At 62.9% G+C, this 17,106-nt stretch overlaps 2 protein-coding genes across 10 annotated transcripts in view; both read left to right on the top strand.

Annotated features, from left to right (window-relative positions):
* Window positions 1-12,674, top strand: part of SHC2 (SHC adaptor protein 2) — a 32,328-nt gene extending 19,654 nt beyond the window's left edge. For 3 of the 9 annotated variants that reach the window (XM_032304076.1, XM_032304042.1, XM_032304084.1), the window contains 4 exons: window positions 1,987-2,130; window positions 3,971-4,281; window positions 6,318-6,451; window positions 7,984-12,673. In XM_032304076.1, coding sequence (XP_032159967.1) covers window positions 1,987-2,130; window positions 3,971-4,281; window positions 6,318-6,446 — 584 coding nt within the window. In that variant the 3' untranslated portion in view covers window positions 6,447-6,451; window positions 7,984-12,673. Of the gene's footprint in view, window positions 1-1,986; window positions 2,131-3,970; window positions 4,282-6,317; window positions 6,452-7,649; window positions 7,931-7,983 lie in introns of those variants that run through there. The other 6 variants (XR_004276690.1, XR_004276678.1, XR_004276683.1 and 3 more) reach the window with 6 other exon arrangements.
* A 396-nt stretch (window positions 12,675-13,070) lies between these two features.
* C2CD4C (C2 calcium dependent domain containing 4C) lies at window positions 13,071-16,819 on the top strand. The gene is made up of 2 exons (XM_032304031.1): window positions 13,071-13,250; window positions 13,851-16,819. Exons 1-2 carry the CDS (start codon window positions 13,097-13,099, stop codon window positions 15,152-15,154), a joined length of 1,458 nt encoding a protein of 485 aa, XP_032159922.1. The 5' UTR covers window positions 13,071-13,096; the 3' UTR covers window positions 15,155-16,819.
* Window positions 16,820-17,106: the final 287 nt, after the last annotated feature.

Below are 17,106 nucleotides of genomic sequence, written 5' to 3'. Positions count from 1 at the left end.
CGAGGTGGGTTAGGGTTCCCAGTAGGGCCCGTCCCCCGAGTGGCTGCTCCTTCCGTTTGGGTGGACGTCCCGTCGTCGGGCACCCATCAAGGTACCGTGGACTTTTGTTTTGACGAAACGATGCGTTTTCAGCCTGTGAGCCTCTCACCTCATTACACGTTGCTGGAAGTGACCTGCCTTTCCCTTGCAGCCAGGAGTGTGTCCTTGCACACTTGGTGTGACGTGCAGAGGTGCTGGCCCTCGAGGTGTGCCGGTCCTTGCTCACCATGGCGTCCGTCCATAGGGCTGCGGGCTCGTGCCCAGGCCCTACAGCTCAGCTTGCTCTGCCGGGAACGGAGGGCCTTGCGGCTGTGTCTGCCCTGTGGAGGCGAGGTTGGGGGACGGCGGGGAACAGTGTCACACTCCCAGAGGCTGCGGGGCTGTCCGCCCACCAGCCCCGCTGCAGCTGCCTGTTTCCCCCACAGCCTCACGAACATCTGTGCTGGGTTTGGGGTTTGGGGTTGTTTGCAGATCTTCCCCGGTAATCTGGGCGTCTTTGGCGCTCCTAGCATGGTGTTTAAAGGCCACTTTTGTTGTTGGGCGCCCTGCAGGTGCTCGTACCTGGTCTGACTGCCCTGCGTCTCCCCAGCGTCTCCCAGCCCCAAGCCTCCGCATGCTCGTGCTTCTGGTTACGCCCTTCCCTATTGTCTAGCCGAGAACTCCTACCGCTGTGTTCGTGCCCCAGCTGCGATGCCCAGGAGTTGGCTTTCGTTCTGGATTCCTGCCACCCAGGCTTATTCCGCCGGCTCTGGCTGTGGTGGGCTGGAAGAGTTTGTGCCTCTCCAGGCAGACCAGGAGACCTGCCCTCTGCCTATATCAGCCACCCAGGACCCGCACGTCGTCAGTCCTCAAACTGAATCATAATTTTTTTTTAGAGTATTTACTTATTTATTTATGTGAGTGAGTGCACAAGCGGGGGAGGGGCAGACAGAGGGGAAGCAGGCCCCCCACTGAGCAGGGAGACCTATGCAGGCTGGATCCCAGGACCCCGGGATCATGACCTGATCTGCAGGCAGACGCTTAACTGACTGAGCCCCCCAGGTGTCCTGAATTCTAACTTTGATGATACTGTTCTAAGGTTGTAGCCCTCAGCCCTGCTTATAAAGGATCTAACCCTAGCACCCCATTTCACAGAGGAAGGGGGGCGCAGAGAGGTTAGCAGACCTGCCCATGTCCACAGAGGACAGATGGGGCTGGCGTGTGAGTTCACATGTCCCGGAGGGCAAAGATGTCACTGGCATGACGGGTATTACCAACCGTAGGGCTCTCGGGCTGGCTGTGGCCGCACAGTGCATTGAAATCATGATTTCTCTGCCAAGGATTAAAAACAGTGACGTTTAGAAACGAATAGACAGTTCTGAGAAAAATACACGCGGATGCCCTTTGACCCTGGGAAGAGAAGCTCAGCCTTGCTCAGATGCGAGAAAAGGAAACTGCGGCCCCCAGATGCCACTTCCCACCTCTCAGCCCAGCAGACCGCCCCTGGCACCCGGTCGGACACGGTGGCGGGTGGCCGAGGCCAGGGGCCTGGTCAGGGTCTGGCAGAATCTGAGTGGCCCCAGGGAAGGAGAACTTTGCTGTCTGTGGGTGTTAACTGACAGGTAGGAAAAGAAAGGAAACCCTAAAATAGTACAGGCACACTATCGAGCGACCTGTGTGCTGTGTGGGGAGCGTAATCACAGGGGACCAGTTTCATCGGGATTAGATTTTGGATGTGCGCATCAGCCTACGCCTGGGGCTTTCTGCTACCGTCCTGCCTGGTGGCAGTGTCCCTGCCTGGGGGTGCCCTCCGGAGCCCGAAGCCCCTGGGGGCACATTCCTGTGGTCTGTCACTCCAGGCAGTGCCTGGAGGGCGGCAGGTGGCGATGGGGCTCCCTGTGTGATCCCTCCTGCTCCTTGGGTCCTGGGCTCCTGCAGCTGACTCTCCACTCCTCCTGCGCTCCCCAGGCACGCCGGGGGATGGCTACGTGCAGGCCGACACCAGGGGCCCCAGAGACTACGAGGACCACCTATACGTCAACACGCAGGGTCTGGACACCCCGGACGTTCTGCAGCCGGAGGACAGCCCCAAGAAGGATCTGTTTGACATGCGTACGTGGGGGCAGGCCAGCCGGAGGGGGGAGGTGTGCCCCTAGCAACCAGTGGTCTGATGGGGGCGGCCCAGCCTTCTTCCCCTTGGGACTTTGCCAGTTGGTGAGGGTGGGGTGGGGGCACTCCGTAGGGGGAGGCTCTGAGCCCCCCTCCCTGGGACTCTGAAGTCTCTTGGGGGTGACCCAGTTTCCTCTGTAGGGGTCTCCAATCTGTGGGGAAGGGCATTGAGTGGCTGGTATGAGGGGGAGGCTCAGGCCCCTCTTCCCTATGAGATGCCTCCGTCTCCGGGGGGAGGCTTAGCTCCTTCCCTCGGGGTCTCCTCAGCCTGATGAGGGTTTTTTAGCTCCTCCATCGTTTGAGGAAGTGGGCCCAGACCCCTTCCACTGGGAATCCTGGCCTGATGGGGGAGGCACCCTTGGGGGGACCGCTCCTTTGGGTGGGAGGCCCCAGTCCGCTGGGGCAGGCCTAAGCACGTGTGGAAAGAGTGGACAGTGGGTGGGGGGCGTTTGCTTACTTCCCTCTGGGATACTCTGGCCTGACAGAGGACTCCGTCTGATGGAGGAGGCTGTGTCCAAACAGCCCCCTTACCTGCCACAACACCAGGGCCATCCTCTTCCACAAGCACCGTGGGGCTCTTGGCTCCGTGCTGGCCCACGCAGGGTCACTTCCCTTCCTCAGGACATCTCCCTAGTGGGAGATCCCCAGGAACCAACCAAGCCAGCTGGAGATTTCTTCCTTCCCAGAGTCCGCCAAGCCCCCTCTCCCACCACTGATGTGGCACGAGCGGAGGTCCCTTGAGCACCCACCGTGCACCAGTCAGGGGACTAAAAGCGTGGCCCCTGCTGGCTCACAGCGGCCCTCAGATGGGAAAGGAGGTGCTCCCGTGGGAGCTTCTGAGGCCGGCTGTCCCCTTAGGGGGCGCGATGTTGCAGCAACCCCGGCCAGCCTTCCACTGAAAATTCTGGTCTGCGTCTGATTTGTCCAGCCTGGGTCAGTGGGAGGGTGGGATGAAGGTGTTGACGGGCCAGGCCTGGTCGAGCGTCTTGCTGGCTGGAGGCTGGGTCAGCTGCACCTGGACCAGCAAAGGAGTCAGGCAGGAGGGGTTCCCGAGGAGCAGAAGGGGAAGGAGTGTGGGGGCACAGGACACAGCTGTGCCAGGGTCGGGGTCAGGGCTGGGGTTCTGATCTGTGCAGTCCCACGTGCAGTTCTACAAGGGGAAGACAGGCTCTGAGAGGGCGAATGGCCTGTCTGGTGTTGCACTGTGCTGGCCAGGAGCCTCAGAAAGCCTCTGCAGAGGCCAGGAGCTTGTCTAGGGGGTGCCGGAGAGGGGAACGCCAGCCTCCCTCGTGCCACCAAGTGCACTGTTGCACGGAGCGCGGTGTTGTCGCGGGGGCTGGCCGGGGCCATCCGGCAGTCAGTGAAACAGGAGGTGGACGTGCTGGGAAGTGAGCCGAGGGGACGAGACAGGAAGACGAAGCAGGCGTCCACACTGGAGAGAGAGCAGCTCTTTATCTGCATATACCTAAAACTCCGAGAATATCCCACGTAACTAGACCCCAGGGGACAGTGAAGAAGGCATCACCCAGCACACACCCGGCACATGCACACACCCGGCACACGCACACACCCACCCAGCACACACCCAGCACACACACGCAGCACGCTCAGCACGCAGGCGGGCAAGGTCTGATGCCCTGGACGCTGGGTTCCCAGGAGCCCTGCCCAGACTTGCCCTCCCCTCCCCTGCCCTCCCCTGCCCTCCCCTGCCCTCTCCTCCCCTCCCCCTCCCGCAGGAGGCAGCCGCCCGCCGTTGCCTCCTGCACGTCGTCCTCGCCTGCAGGGCCCTTCGAGGATGCTCTCAAGCTGCACGAGTGCTCTGTGGGGGCGGGCACGGCGGCGGCGCCCCTTCCCTTGGAGGACCAGTGGCTCAGCCCCCCCACCCGCCGGGCCCCCATCGCCCCCACGGAGGAGCAGCTGCGGCAGGAGCCCTGGTACCACGGCCAGATGAGCCGAAGGGCGGCGGAGAGGCTGCTTCGAGCCGACGGGGACTTCCTGGTGCGCGACAGCGTCACCAACCCCGGGCAGTACGTCCTCACCGGCATGCACGCGGGGCAGCCCAAGCACCTGCTGCTCGTGGACCCTGAGGGCGTGGTAAGGTGGGGCACAGGGCTGGGGGCGGGGCCGGGGATGAGGGCGGGGCCGTCGGCTGGGGGCGGGGCGGGGTGTGTGTGTGGAGGGGGGCTGAGGGGCGGGGCCGGAGTGGGGTGGTCCGCGGGGGGCCGGGGGCGGGCGGGGCCCTGGCCGCCCACCTCAGCCCCCTTTGGGTTTCATGACGGATTTTCCGAGTCGCGGAGCCTTTCCGCGTGCAGGTTCTGTTCGCGCGACCAGGTGACTCCGAGTCACAAAGCGGTTCCGCGGTAACACGGGTCGTCGTGTCTGTAGAGGGTCCCCGAGTCCGCCCAGCATTTCGGGGGTTGCGAGGCCTTTTGCAGGTTCAAGGCCTTTCAGGGCTTCCAAAGCTCCGCGTTTCTCGCCCGGTCCGCCCGCACTGTGCGGCGTTCACACAGTGATGTCTTTGAGTGGTAAATACGATGTTTTTCTCTTCCAGCGTGTTTTAAGGCTCACAAGGCACGTTTCCATTTACAAGGGGTTCTGGGGTCTCCAAGTGACTGGAGGTGCACTTTTCGCTCACTTTGACGCCTTTGAAGCCTGCGTGTTTTTTGGTTTTTTTTTTAAAGATTTTATTTATTCGCTTGACCGAGATCACAAGCAGGCAGAGAGGCAGACACAGAGAGAGGGGAAGCAGAGCAGCGGCCCCACTGGGCGGCTCCATCCCAGGACCCTGAGATCATGACCTGAGCCCAAGGCAGAAGCTTAACCCACTGAGCCACCCAGGCGCCCCGAAGCCTGTGTCTTTTAAGTCTGCCTTTGAGCGGCATGAGAGTTTTGCTGGGATTTTCCCCCTCTCCTTGAGGAATATGAAACAGGATGCCTCGTACCGTTGCTTGGTATTCCACAGTTCCTAAAGCATTTTGGGGTTTGTAGAGCACTTTTCAGTTTACAAGGAGTTCTGGGGTTTATGAAGCATTTTCCAGCGTCCAAGGGCCTTGGGGTTACAGGGTATTGCCCAGGGGAAGGAGCCTGGGGTGTTAGGGTCTCCCCAGGTGCTTTGATGGCATCCAGCTGGGGCCTCAGAACTGCCCTGGGAGCTCCATCTGCTCTCTGTCTCTCTGAGGGGGTCACACTCTGCGGTGGGGGCGAGGCTGTGAGGCCTGTTCTCAGTTCCCCTTGTGTGGCTCTACTGTTACCTTAGAACCTCCTGGGCCCCGTTCCCTCTTGCTAAGTGGGTCTACCAGATAGGGTCTGCAACTCCTAAAGCTCCAGAAACTTGGGAGCTTCTTCAAATACTTGGTTAAAGGGCTGACTCCAGGTCCCAACCCCAGTTCTAGAGAAATAGATGGTTTTGCCACAGGGCCCAGGAGTGTGCCTTCTGAGCCTGCTTTGCCCACCAAGCAGGGGGCCGGAGGGTTCCCGTCCGGGCTGGGTCCAGTCCTCACCCATGTTGATGTTCAGGTTTTCTCATTCCAAGAGGCAACAGGTGGTTCTCTGCTAGGTGTTCCCAAGATGTTCTGGGAGTGCCTGGCCAGACAGCGGCCACCGGAGTCGTTCCAACAAGGGTGGGGTCTTCTTCCCTGGCTCTGGCGGCTGCGGGTCTGAGATGCAGGTGTCATGGGGTGGGCTCCTGCTGAGGCCTGGTGGGGAGGACCCTGCTCCCCACAGCCCTTTGGTCTCTGCCTTGCCTGCATTCTGTGTCCAACTTTGCTACTCCTGCAAGGACCCCAGTCATTGGCTTTGGGGCCACCAGAACACACTCATCTGGAGACTCCTCACTTAAGCACATCTCCAAATAAGGTCCCAGCTGCAGGTTCCAGGGCTTGGGACATCAACACGTCCCTTTTGGGGCCTCCATTCCATCTGCTGTAGGAGGGGTGGCCCCAGGATCCTGTGGTTTTGGAGCCCGACACCGGAATTCTGAGTCTGATTCCACGGAAGCTTCTGAGCTGTGGTTCTCAGAATTGAGCGTGTATCAGACCCCCGGGGAGGGCCCGTGGGAGCGCAGGTTCCCGGTGAGTGGGCCTCTCCACAGGCTCCTGGCGGTGCTGACGCTGAGGCTTCTGGCTGGGCAGGTGCGGACCAAGGACGTGCTCTTTGAGAGCATCAGCCATCTGATCGACTACCACCTGCAGAGCGGGCAGCCCATTGTGGCTGCGGAGAGTGAGCTGCATCTGCGTGGTGTGGTTAGACGGGAGCCCTGAGCCAGGTGAGCCCTGAGCCAGGTGTGTACCTGCCCGTAGGCCCCTAGCACTAACCCATTCACCCAGTTGTCTTCTCATTTTGAAAATTACAAAAGAATTCGCAGACTACAGAAGAATTCACCCATTTAAAGTGTGCAACTCAGTGGTTTTTCGTGGGTTTAAAGAAGTGCAATCATTCTCTACTTAATTCCAGAATATTCCATCATCCTGAAAGGCACCCCGTCCCCATGAGCAGTCACTCCCCCCACCTCCCCCACCCCCGGACCTCACAAGCCCCGCTTCCTGTCCGTGGAGGAACCTGTTCTGGGCGTGTGACACGTGGGGACTCACATCCCGTGGGGCCGCCTGTGTCTGGTTCCCTCCCTAAGTGCCATGGGCTCGGGTTCTGTCCCCGGGCATGTGGGGCCTCGCTGCTGCTGTGGCCGGGGACGCTCCCTCGCAGGGACGCACACATGTTCATGTATTCAGTGTCCATGGACATTTGGGTGTTCCCACGTTTTGGTTGTTACGTGATGATGCCGCTCAGAACGGCATGGCTGCGTCTCTGTGTGGATGTGTGTTTTCATGGCTCCCGGGTCTACGCCCAGGACTGGGGTTGCTGAGTTGTCTTGGCAACTCTGGGTCTCACTGGTGATAAACCGTCTCTGGAGGAGGTGGCTGTACCCCGGAGAAAGGACTCAGGGCGGCCTGGGTCTGGGAGGCGTTCACAGAGCTGTGGGTGAACTGGAGAGGCACACGCTTGGCCGTTGGCTTTGGTGCTGGGGAGCCATGGGAGGGTTTGAGCTGGGGGGGACAGGCAGGTCGGGGTGATTCCAGGACCTTTTAGTGAGAGACTGGGTGCGGTGGGGGGTGGTCTAGGCAGGAGAAGATGTGGCTGAGCTGGGCCGCATGGACGTCCACAGGGAGGAGGGCGTGATAGGACCTGGGATCTGAGAAGCTGGGAGCTGGGGGCTCAGCTGGGGAGGGAGGGGCTGCAAGAGAAGAGAGTCATGGGGGTCCCCCCAGAGCTCAGCAGAGAGGAGTTTCCACCCGGTTGGGCTGCTCTCCAGTCCCCGAGAACACGGGCCCCTTCCCGCCTCCTCCCTGTCCCCAGCTGGGCCTGAGGCTGTGGACACGGAAGGGATTTCCAGTCTGGGCCCGGGCATTAGGGGCTGGGAGTGGGCGCGCGTCGGGCTAAGACACGCTTCCCTTCTGTCCCCAAAGGGGTGTGTGACCTGAAAAGCAGTGCTGATGGCCATCACAGTGGCTGCTGAACCCGCAGTGGCTGTGTCCAGGCATGGTGCTCAGCGCCCCCAGGACTCCCGAGTCCCAGCTGGTTCTGAGCAGTTTCATTCTGCAGAGAAAGGACCAGCACAGAGAGGTGAAGGCCCTGCCCTAGGTCACACAGCAAGAACACGGCGCAGCTGAGCCCCCACCCTGGCCCCTCAGCCTGAGGACCCTATCTGGGTCCTGCACCTGAGGTTGGGGGGGCCACTTGGACCTGGGTCTCTGGTGGTTCGCAGCTGACCCTTGACCTCTCCTCTTCTGTCGTGCCCAGGTGACGGTGCTCTGCCTCTGCTCCTGTCCCGCTCTGCAGACGCTCCCTGTCGAGGCCTTACGGGTTCCTCACCTTGGCTCTGGATCCTGGTCAGGCAGAGCCGCCGCTGTCTCTCCTTCCTCGGGTTGGGCCTCTGGATTTTCCTCCTCTAGCCGGCCCTGGGCTGGGCCAGTGAGGCCAAGAGATGGGGGGCTGAAGACCCCCTTCCCTACTGACCCCTGCCTGCCTCCACCCTCTGCCTGGGGTGAGGGTGTCCATACCAAAGACAGAACCTTTTCTCATCTCTGAAGAAAAGACATCACAGAAACAGTGCTTTCTCTCCCAGCCCTGGCCAGGGTCCCCGCTGGGTCCAGGAGGCAGCATCTCTTTTCCCAGAGGGACCTCAGCTCACCTCCCTGGGAAGATGGGTTCCGTCCTTGACCGGCTCAGTCTCTCCACCTGAAAAATCAGTGCACAGTTGTCTTTTATGGGGAAGCATTGAGGGGCTTTGGGTCCTCAGGCCAGGACACCTGTGGACGTTGGCATTGGGGTTGGGGAGCCTCAGGGCTCACTGGGACGGTGGGGGACATCCGGGCAGCACCAGGACAATCCGCCCTGGTGGGGGGCGGTCATGAGGGCCCTGTCCGCCCAGCTGTCCATCTGGACTGGACATTTGGGTCTGTTTGTAATTACATGTGGGGATGATGGACACTGAGGGGCCCTCGGGTTGGGAGGCCCAGGCCATTGTCCCAGGTGGAAAGCAAGGCACAGGTGTGTCCTCCTGTCGCAGGAGGGTGTGGCCCTGGGGGTGTGTCTCTGTGGGGGAGGAGGCGCTCCCAGAGCCGTAGCACTGCCCTCAGGACTGTTTCCAACCCCACTCCTCTCTCAGACCCAGCCCGGTCCTCTCCAGGGAAGCCCCGTGGTTTATCTCCTGCGGGCTGCAGATCACTGTCTTTGAAGAACATTGGGCAAGGAGCTCTTCCTCTTCTGACTGCTCTTAACTCAGCCCCAAATGTGGCCTGGCTTCTCAGGTGTCCCCACTGCTGTCCGCTAGGAGCCTTCGCTTATCCCCAGCACCTCTCCAGACCTTCCCTCACGTGATTTCTGGGCTCTCCCCCCGAGAAACCTCATCTCTCCCTGGGACCCCTCCTCTGACTATAACAGAGAGCCCTTCCCGACCCTCAGCACACCCTGCCAGGGCCACACATGTGCCTGGGGTCTGGTTTCTGAGGTCAGCAGGCCCCATCCCCACACCCTGGGGAAGCAGCAGCCCCCATAGTCTGTCTGTAACTGGGGGGTGGGGGAAGCTGTCAAAGGGCGGAGCCGAAGGGGACTCTGATACCTTGTTTCTTAGAGACATGGAGATGGAGGGGCCAGTCTCCGTCCGTCCGTCCGTCCGTCCACCCATCATCCATTATTCATCTCATCCTGGTACCCTTTAGTATGCCAGCATTGGGCTCCCCATATCTGCCCGGACCTCTGGTGGGTAGCGAGGATTCAGGAGGGACCAAGACCGATCTGTCCTCACGGAGCTGACAGTCGAGTGACACGAAGCAGCAAATCCCCTCTAAGTGTGTAATGACAACAGGAAAGGATGGAGGCCTGGAATTTAGCCCAGGAAATCCAGGAGGGTGGGAATGACACGGAGTCTATGGTCTGGAGGATGAGAGGCCCCAGGGAGGAGGACAGCATTCTAGGCAGGAGCAATAGCAGGTGCAAAGGCCCTGTGGTGTGTGGCTTGCAGCACAATCAGGGACCAGAAGGGTGGCCTGTGTGGCTGATGGTGAGGTCAGAGGAGTCGTGGAGTGGAGGACACGGCTGGGGGAAGCTTGGGAGTCAGGGACAGCTGCTGGAGAGCTTTTAAGCACAGAAAAGATAGGATTCCTAAGTGGGAAGTATACACTGGGGACAGGAGAGGAATAGGGGGCAGTTGGGAGAACTCACTGGGCTCTGGACTAGGGGAGTCTCGGAGACTTGTAGGCTCGCAAGGGGTCCTAATGCACTTTGTTCATTCATTCGTTCCCTTGTGTCGTCCCTCAAAGCCTGCCTGTATGGAGCACCCCTGCTGAAGCCTGTGAGTGCGCCCATTCTCCCCACTTGACAAATGGGGAAGCAGAGGCTCAGAGGCTGAGGGGCAGAGCGGGATTCCCACCCCCTCACCTCCCCTGTCCAGCTCTCTGAGCTGGGAGAGCCCGGTCTGGGGGGCCCCCGCAGCGATAGGGCCTGTGAGCCTGGCTGCTGCCTGGTCCCCCAGGTACCTTCAGTTACTCGGCTGACAGATGCTCCTTGGGCCGGCCTCATCCTCAGGAAGCCTTGGGGTGGGAGGCAGCCACCATGCAGCCTTGGACTGCTTGCTGCCCTTCCCGGAATTGGGCTACTGCCCCGTGCCTCAGTTTCACCATCTGGAAACCGGGGACAGTGGCCCTCCTCCACAGTGCGTTAACCTGTGCCTCGCTGGGCGGAGGTCTTCCTGTCCCTCTTCAAGGGCAGCAGGCAGTTGCGTGGGTTAGGGCGACTTCTCAGGATTGGAGCTTTATTTTTCGCACTTCCTCAAGGAGCTGTTTGCTGATGGCTGCCAGGGGCAGCCTGGCTCCTGGGAAGCACCCTGTCCTTCCGGTCTCCCACAAGGTTAGGTCCCTGGGGGCTGGGAGTGGAGGACCAAGGTCCTGAAGCATGAGGAGGCCTGATTAGGGTGGGAGGGGCCCCTCCCCAGCCTCCCCACATCTGATCCCAGGAAAGCTGCCGCTTGGGGTGTGGGGACAGTCCTGGGGCCATGCCACACCCGCCAGCCTCCAGGCTCTGCAGAGGAGGTCGGTTTTGCTGACTGGGAGAGGCTCCTGTTTATGGAGCACAAGGCTACCTAACTGGCGGGCAGAGCCAGGGCCCTGGACCCTGCCTCTCCTAAGGCAGATGTCTGGGACATCCCCCCAGGTTCCTTGTCTCTCTGTGCCTCGGTTTCTCCAGCCCCTGAAGGTGATGGGCTTGGGGCCCAGGCGAGGGGATTCTGCTGAGCCAGCTGTGCTGGGGTCCCTTCGAGGCCGGGCCAGCCTCCTTTCTCAGCAGTAGCAGCGTCCAAGAAACGACCCCCGGTGCCTCTACACGGTATTCAAGGCCCTGCTATAAACTTTCTCCCTGTCGCCACCCATTCACCCTTACCCTGAGGCGGTGTGCAGGGGCCAAGTGCCCAGGGCACAGAGGCACAAGTCTGGACACCTGCCAGCCATCACACAGCAGCAAGTGCTGGCATCAGGGTTCCAACCCCAGGGGAGCCCCTCCAGATTAGGGTCCCTGGTTGTGCAGCACAGGAACCAGCTCAGAAGAAGCTCAAGGCCTCCGCCCTCAACCCAACAGGGAGGAGACCCTGCCCCAACCGGGTAAGAGGGTAGTGAAGCCCCCAGGACCCAGGCTGGCTTGGCACCAGAAAACCCGGCCATGTCCCCCCCCCGCCCCCGCCCCCGCCCCGAGACCTGACTCCATCACTTTCCCTTTGTGCACGCCTCTGTCCCTGTCCATGCAACAGAGGAAAGTGGTTTGTGGCCTCGGAGGCCCGCCTTCCTGCCCACTGCAGGACCGAGCGCTGGAGCGCTACTCCAGGACGCAGCTTCGCACTGTGGTGCTAGTTCATCCCCTTGGCTGGCAGGCATTTGTTACAGACCTCCGTGTCTTGGGGTCACAGCAGGGGTAAGGCTGCCTTCCTGCATTCCTCCCTGCAGCCCACGGCCCAACAGGGCAGTGGGCATCAGCCAAATATGTGCTCTAGGGCGCTCTTCATCATGGCTAGAGATGGGGTTCAGTGGACGTGCGGTCCGGCTGTGACGCTTCCTGGAAGCCCAGGTGAACTGAGGCGTTCACTGGCATCTGCCTCCCCTGTCGGACTTGGTGGCCGTGGCAGTGTCCTCCCAACACAAACGGGGGCTCAGTGTTTGTTAAGAGAACAAAGCTGAGACAGACCGTGCGAGTCACGGACCTCTCTGAGCCTTGCTTTTCCCATCTGCACCATGGAACTCCAGACCCCACCTCACTCCGAGGGGCTCTCTCCCACTTCCTCCTGCCCCTCTGCACCGCCTTCTGCTGGTGAACCAGCGGTCACTCCAGACCAGGCCCCGTCCTAGCTGGGGCTGTGAGGAGGAACACAGGAGGCTCCTGGACAATCATAATTTAATAAAGTCCAGGCTTTGGGTTAGTCCTGGCAACCCATTAACTTGCTGGCTTCTCGCAGATCAAGACCGGACCGGGACCTGGTTGGCTTTAGGGTCCAGAAGGGGACGTCGAAGCTGGGAGGGAGGGCCAGGGGTGAGGAAGCAGAGGCTCAAGTGGGCAGAGCTCAAGGCAAGAGTGGTGGGATCGGGGACCCTGTGGTTTCAGGAATGGCCAGGCCTGGGGGTGGGTCCCAGCTGGTCCCCGCCACACCTCTCAGTCTCTGAGCTGTGAACAGCGTGGTGGGGTGCTCTCCCGTCTCCCCTCAGATCACATTTTCCTGCTACCCGTTTGTCACCAAACCGACACTCACAATGTGCCTGTGTACCTGTCCACCCGCGTCGCTGGCACTGGGAACCACTGGTCGTCTGGACCCCGCGACCGCTGCCACCAGCTGCTCAATAAACACGCAGGCTGCTCCTCGGGGGGCCGCCGCCGAGTGGACACCTGTTTCCCGTGTCTTAGCTGCTGGGTCCTTAGGGCTGGAAGGAGACCCTCACTTCGACCCAACCTGGCCGGGGGGAGCAGTGGGGCCTGCCCACTGTGTGAGCGCTTAGGGGCCTGGCCCTGACCAGGCGCTCCGGACAAACTCAGCTGCGCCCCTCGTTGCCGGGGTCTCGGCCCTCCCGAGAACCGCCCAAAGCGAGCGTGGGCTCGGGCCCCGCCCAGGCGGACCGAGGCAGGGGCCGGGGGCTACCGGGGGTCCCCGACTTCGCGGGTCCGCACGCACAAGCGCTAGGATCCACTCGGCGCCACCACCTGCTGCCCTCCAGCCTGCGCGCACCCGCCCCCGGGGTCTCGCGGAGGGGCGGCCGCCCGCGGCCTGAGGGCGGGGCGGGGCGGGGCGGGGCGGGGCGGGGGCCGCTCGCGCGGCCGTACTAGGAGGAATACGGCGGCGCGGCGGCCGGGCTGGGCGGTTTCCCGCCGCCGCCGGTGAATGAGTCCCTGCTGCGCCGCCGCCGCCGCCGCCGCCGCCGCCGCCCGTGCTGGAGCTGCGGCCGCGTCCCCCGCGCGGGCCCCGGACCTTCGCGCCAAGACCCCGGCGTGTCCCGCGGGACCGCCTGCAGCCTCGGGCCACCGCCGCAGGGCAGGTGAGTGCGGGAACCCCGCCACGGTGGGCAGGCTCCGCGAGGGCCTCCGCCCCCACCCCAAGCCGAGTCTGGGGGGGGGGGTGGAGGGCAGAGAACTGGTGGGAGGGGTCAGCTCGCTGTGCCGTCAGCCCCCCGACTCATCTCCTGTCCCAGCCCCCATCCGGGTGCCTGCGCCCTCAGAGCTGGGCGAAGCCACAGGTGGGTGGGAGCTGCGGGGGGTGGGGGCGCGGGGCTGGGACATCCCGGGGGTCCGCGCACACACCGTGTGTGTCTTCCCTTTGGACTGAGCGCAGACCGTTTAGAAAGCGCTTTGAGATCCTTAAAACGGGGTGGGGGCGGGAGAGGGGCCGCTCTCCCTGGGAGCCACCGGGGAGTTGGAGCGCCGCCCCCACCTCGCTCCCTGCGCACACGGTCTGGGAAGTTAAGCCTGATCTCTCTTGGGAGGGGAGGGAAGGCGCGACACGCCCTGAGTGACCCTGCGGGCTCCCTGAAGGCCAGGGCCTTGTCCTTGTGGCCCCCTGCACAGGTGCCAGGAGCCCCCCCCCCCACGCCTCTTCCAGGCCCTGCGAGCCTACAGCTCCTGACCCCTGCTTCTCCCAGACTCTGCAGAGCTCCTCCTGACCTCCCCCCTGCCTGCCCCCATGAAGAAAACCAACCTGTGGTTCTTGGAGCGTCTTCGGGGATCTGGGGAGAACGTCCCTCCTGGGAGTGAGGCTGGAGACAAGACTTCCAAGGGGCCCCTGTACAGCAATGTGCTCACTCCCGACAAGATCCCTGACTTCTTCATACCCCCCAAGCTGCCCGCTGGCCCCACGGAGCCCGAGGGGCCGGCTGAGCTGGGCCCCACCTCCTCAGAGCAGAGCCTGGCCTCAGGGACACCCCGACGAGCCCCCCGGAGCCCCCGGCTGCCCGCCAAGTTGGCAGCTGAGAGCAAGAGCCTGCTGAAGGCAGCCACGAGGCATGTGATCCAGATCGAGAGCGCAGAGGACTGGCCGCCTGAGGAGGCTGCCACCAACGCTGACCCCCAGGCCCAGGGCGCCATGTCCCTGCCCTCCGTGCCCAAGGCTCAGACGTCCTACGGCTTTGCCACGCTGGCAGAGAGCCCCCACACGCGGCGTAAGGAGTCCCTGTTCCACAGCGAGCACGGAGCCCTGGCCCAGGTGGGCTCCCCAGGTGCCGGGCGCCGTCGGGGGGGCGCCAAAGCCAATGGGGGCGATGGGGTGCCAAGGGAGGCTGGTGGGGCCCTCATGAGCCCCAGCCGCTACTTCAGCGGTGGGGAGAGTGACACGGGGTCCTCTGCCGAGTCCTCCCCTTTCGGGTCCCCTCTGCTGTCGCGCTCCGTGTCTCTGCTGAGAGGGTTCGCCCAGGACAGCCAGGCCAAAGTGAGCCAGCTCAAGCACTCCGCGGGCCTGCCCGGCTCCCTGTCTGCTGAGGACAGTGCTCCAGACACCAGCCCCAGGGCTCGGCGCCGCCTGGCCCGCAGGCCCACCCCCGAGCCAGGGCCGGAGCCCGGCCAGGCGCCCCGTGCTGAGCACGCCGTCCCGATGGGCCCCCGGGGCAGCGTGCGGCTGCTCGCGGAGTATGAGGCCGCCCAGGCCCGCCTGCGGGTGCGCCTGCTGGCCGCCGAGGGCCTCTACGACCACCTCTGTGACGCCCGCTCCATCAACTGCTGCGTGGGGCTGTGCCTGGTCCCTGGCAAGCTGCAGAAGCAGCGCAGCACCATCATCAAGAACAGCCACCACCCCGTCTTCAACGAGGACTTCTTCTTCGATGGCCTGGGGCCGGCCAGCGTCCGCAAACTGGCCCTCAGGATCAAGGTGGTGAACAAGGGCGGCAGCCTCAAGCGGGACGCGCTGCTTGGGGAGAAGGAGCTGCCCCTGACCTCGCTGCTCCCCTTCTTGTAAAGGCCCCGCCCTCCCTGCCCTCCTGCTCAGAGCCCCTGTGGGCAGGAGGCTGGGCTGGGCCAGCAGCCCGGGAGGGGCAGGGTGGGGGCTGGGGGGCTGTTTAGGCTCTGGCCGGGCTGCAGGCAATGCTGGGGTTACTGGCGACCGTGACCAGAACGCTCTTGCGTGGGCCCATTTTTTCAGATGAGGAAGAGGGGGCAGCCAGGGAAACGAAGGGGACACTTTGCAGGGCGGAGTGTCCTCCCCGACCCTGTGCCCTAAGTGGTTCGTGCTACTTCACCCTTTCAGACTTCTGGAGAGGGGTTTTCTGGGGAGGGTGGTTGCCAGGAACCCATGCCTGGAGGCCGTGCAAGTGGATCACAGGCCTGGAGGGGCTGGTTCCGAGGCTGAGCCCAGTGTTTCCCACGGCTGTGTGGGACTCCCCCTGGCCCAGCCCAGCAGACCCCTGCGCTCCCCTGACAGCAGTCCCAGGCCCGGGATCTGCCGACAGCACCCATGACGCTGCGGGGGACACCCCACCTGGGTTAGGCTCTGGAGTAAAGTGGGTTGCAGAGGCAGGCGCCCCCAGCTGGCAACACGCAGGCGGAGGAGGGAGGCCGTGTGGCTGTGGGGCTGTGAGTGGAGACGGGACCTCGGAGGCTGAGGCTCCCCTCTTGCCCCCGGAGCCTGTCTGCTGTTCTCCAGCCCCTTCCCTCCCCCGCCTGCCCACCTCACCTTCAGGAGCCCCCCCACCATGGGGGGGTATGCTCAGAGCAGGCCCAGAGCGCGGACCCCAGCCCCAACCCTCCCCACCATCCCTCCAAGGCTGGGGGCCGCCTCCAAGGCTGCGCAGCCCTTGGCCGCTGGATGCCAGGAAGTGATAGCCAGGGACTGAGGCTTGGGCTTCCCTCCCGCAGGAAATAGGGTTTGGTTAGCATGGGTGGGCTGGAGGGGCAGAGCCGGCGGGTGGGGAGGACCCCGGTGTGCCCCTTCATGTCGCCTGGGTTCCATGTCGTGTCCGTCTGTGGGTGCCTGGATGGTAGGTAGTCTGTGAACACTTCCCAGCTTCACCCAGCAGAAATGGTGCATTGGAGGGACGGGCCAGGCCAGGCGTGCCTCTTGGTCCTGGGCTGTCTGGTAGGCATGGCTGGACGGGGGCAGCTCCTGGGGTCCTGGGCGCCCCTCCCCACCCAGACGTTGTCCCTCCTGACTAGGTTTCCACATGGCGTGGGGGAGGGGCGAAGGAGTCTCCCCCACAGCCAGGGAAAGCACTTGTTCCCTTTGCACTTTGGGACTGAGAATTTGGGGCCCTGGGAGCTGAGGCCCCTTGCTGTGCGCTCCCTGCCCCCCACCTCTGTCCTAGGCCTGCTCCTTCATGCTCCCCGCTCTTGCTGTTGGGGGCTCCCCTTTCCTCTAGAACGTGGGGACCCCCCAGGGCCAGGCTCGTGGGCTGGAGCAGGAGGACCAGGGTCCTGCCCTGAGTCAGACGCTTGGAGCTTGTCACCCCCCTGCCCGCACCCTGAACTCCTAGCCCTGCTGTCCCTCTGGGGGGGCCACTCTATGTGGCCCCACACTATTTGTTATCTTTGTGCTCCAGGGTGACTGTGGGTAAATCTTTAAGACACCTTCTGCCAAGTGTGTTTGTTTATAAATGCTGTTTTTAGTGCAATAAAGGTGTTTCTGGGAGTGTGGGGGTGGAGATCCGTTGGCTTTGGGGTTTAATAACAGGCCGAGTTTTGCCTTGAGCTCCAGGGAGGGCGGTGGGACCTTCTGATCACAGAATCCTCTCAGCTCTCAGGTGCTCTGCGTCTGCCTCCTGCTTGGGGTGGGGGTGGGAAGGTGGACTGCACCGGGTTGGGGGGGGCTGCCACTGGGGTCCCAGGGCCCTGACACGGTGCCGGCGAGCACGCATTAACCCGGGGGTCTGTGTGCAGGTCCTGTCCGTGCCCAGCGTCTGCACACGTGGCATCCCG

This window comes from Mustela erminea, chromosome 1 (genome assembly GCF_009829155.1).
Source record: "Mustela erminea isolate mMusErm1 chromosome 1, mMusErm1.Pri, whole genome shotgun sequence".
Taxonomy (NCBI): Eukaryota; Metazoa; Chordata; class Mammalia; order Carnivora; family Mustelidae; genus Mustela; species Mustela erminea.
The sequence above is the reverse complement of the archived record's forward strand: the minus strand, read 5'-3'. Positions and strand labels throughout refer to the sequence as shown.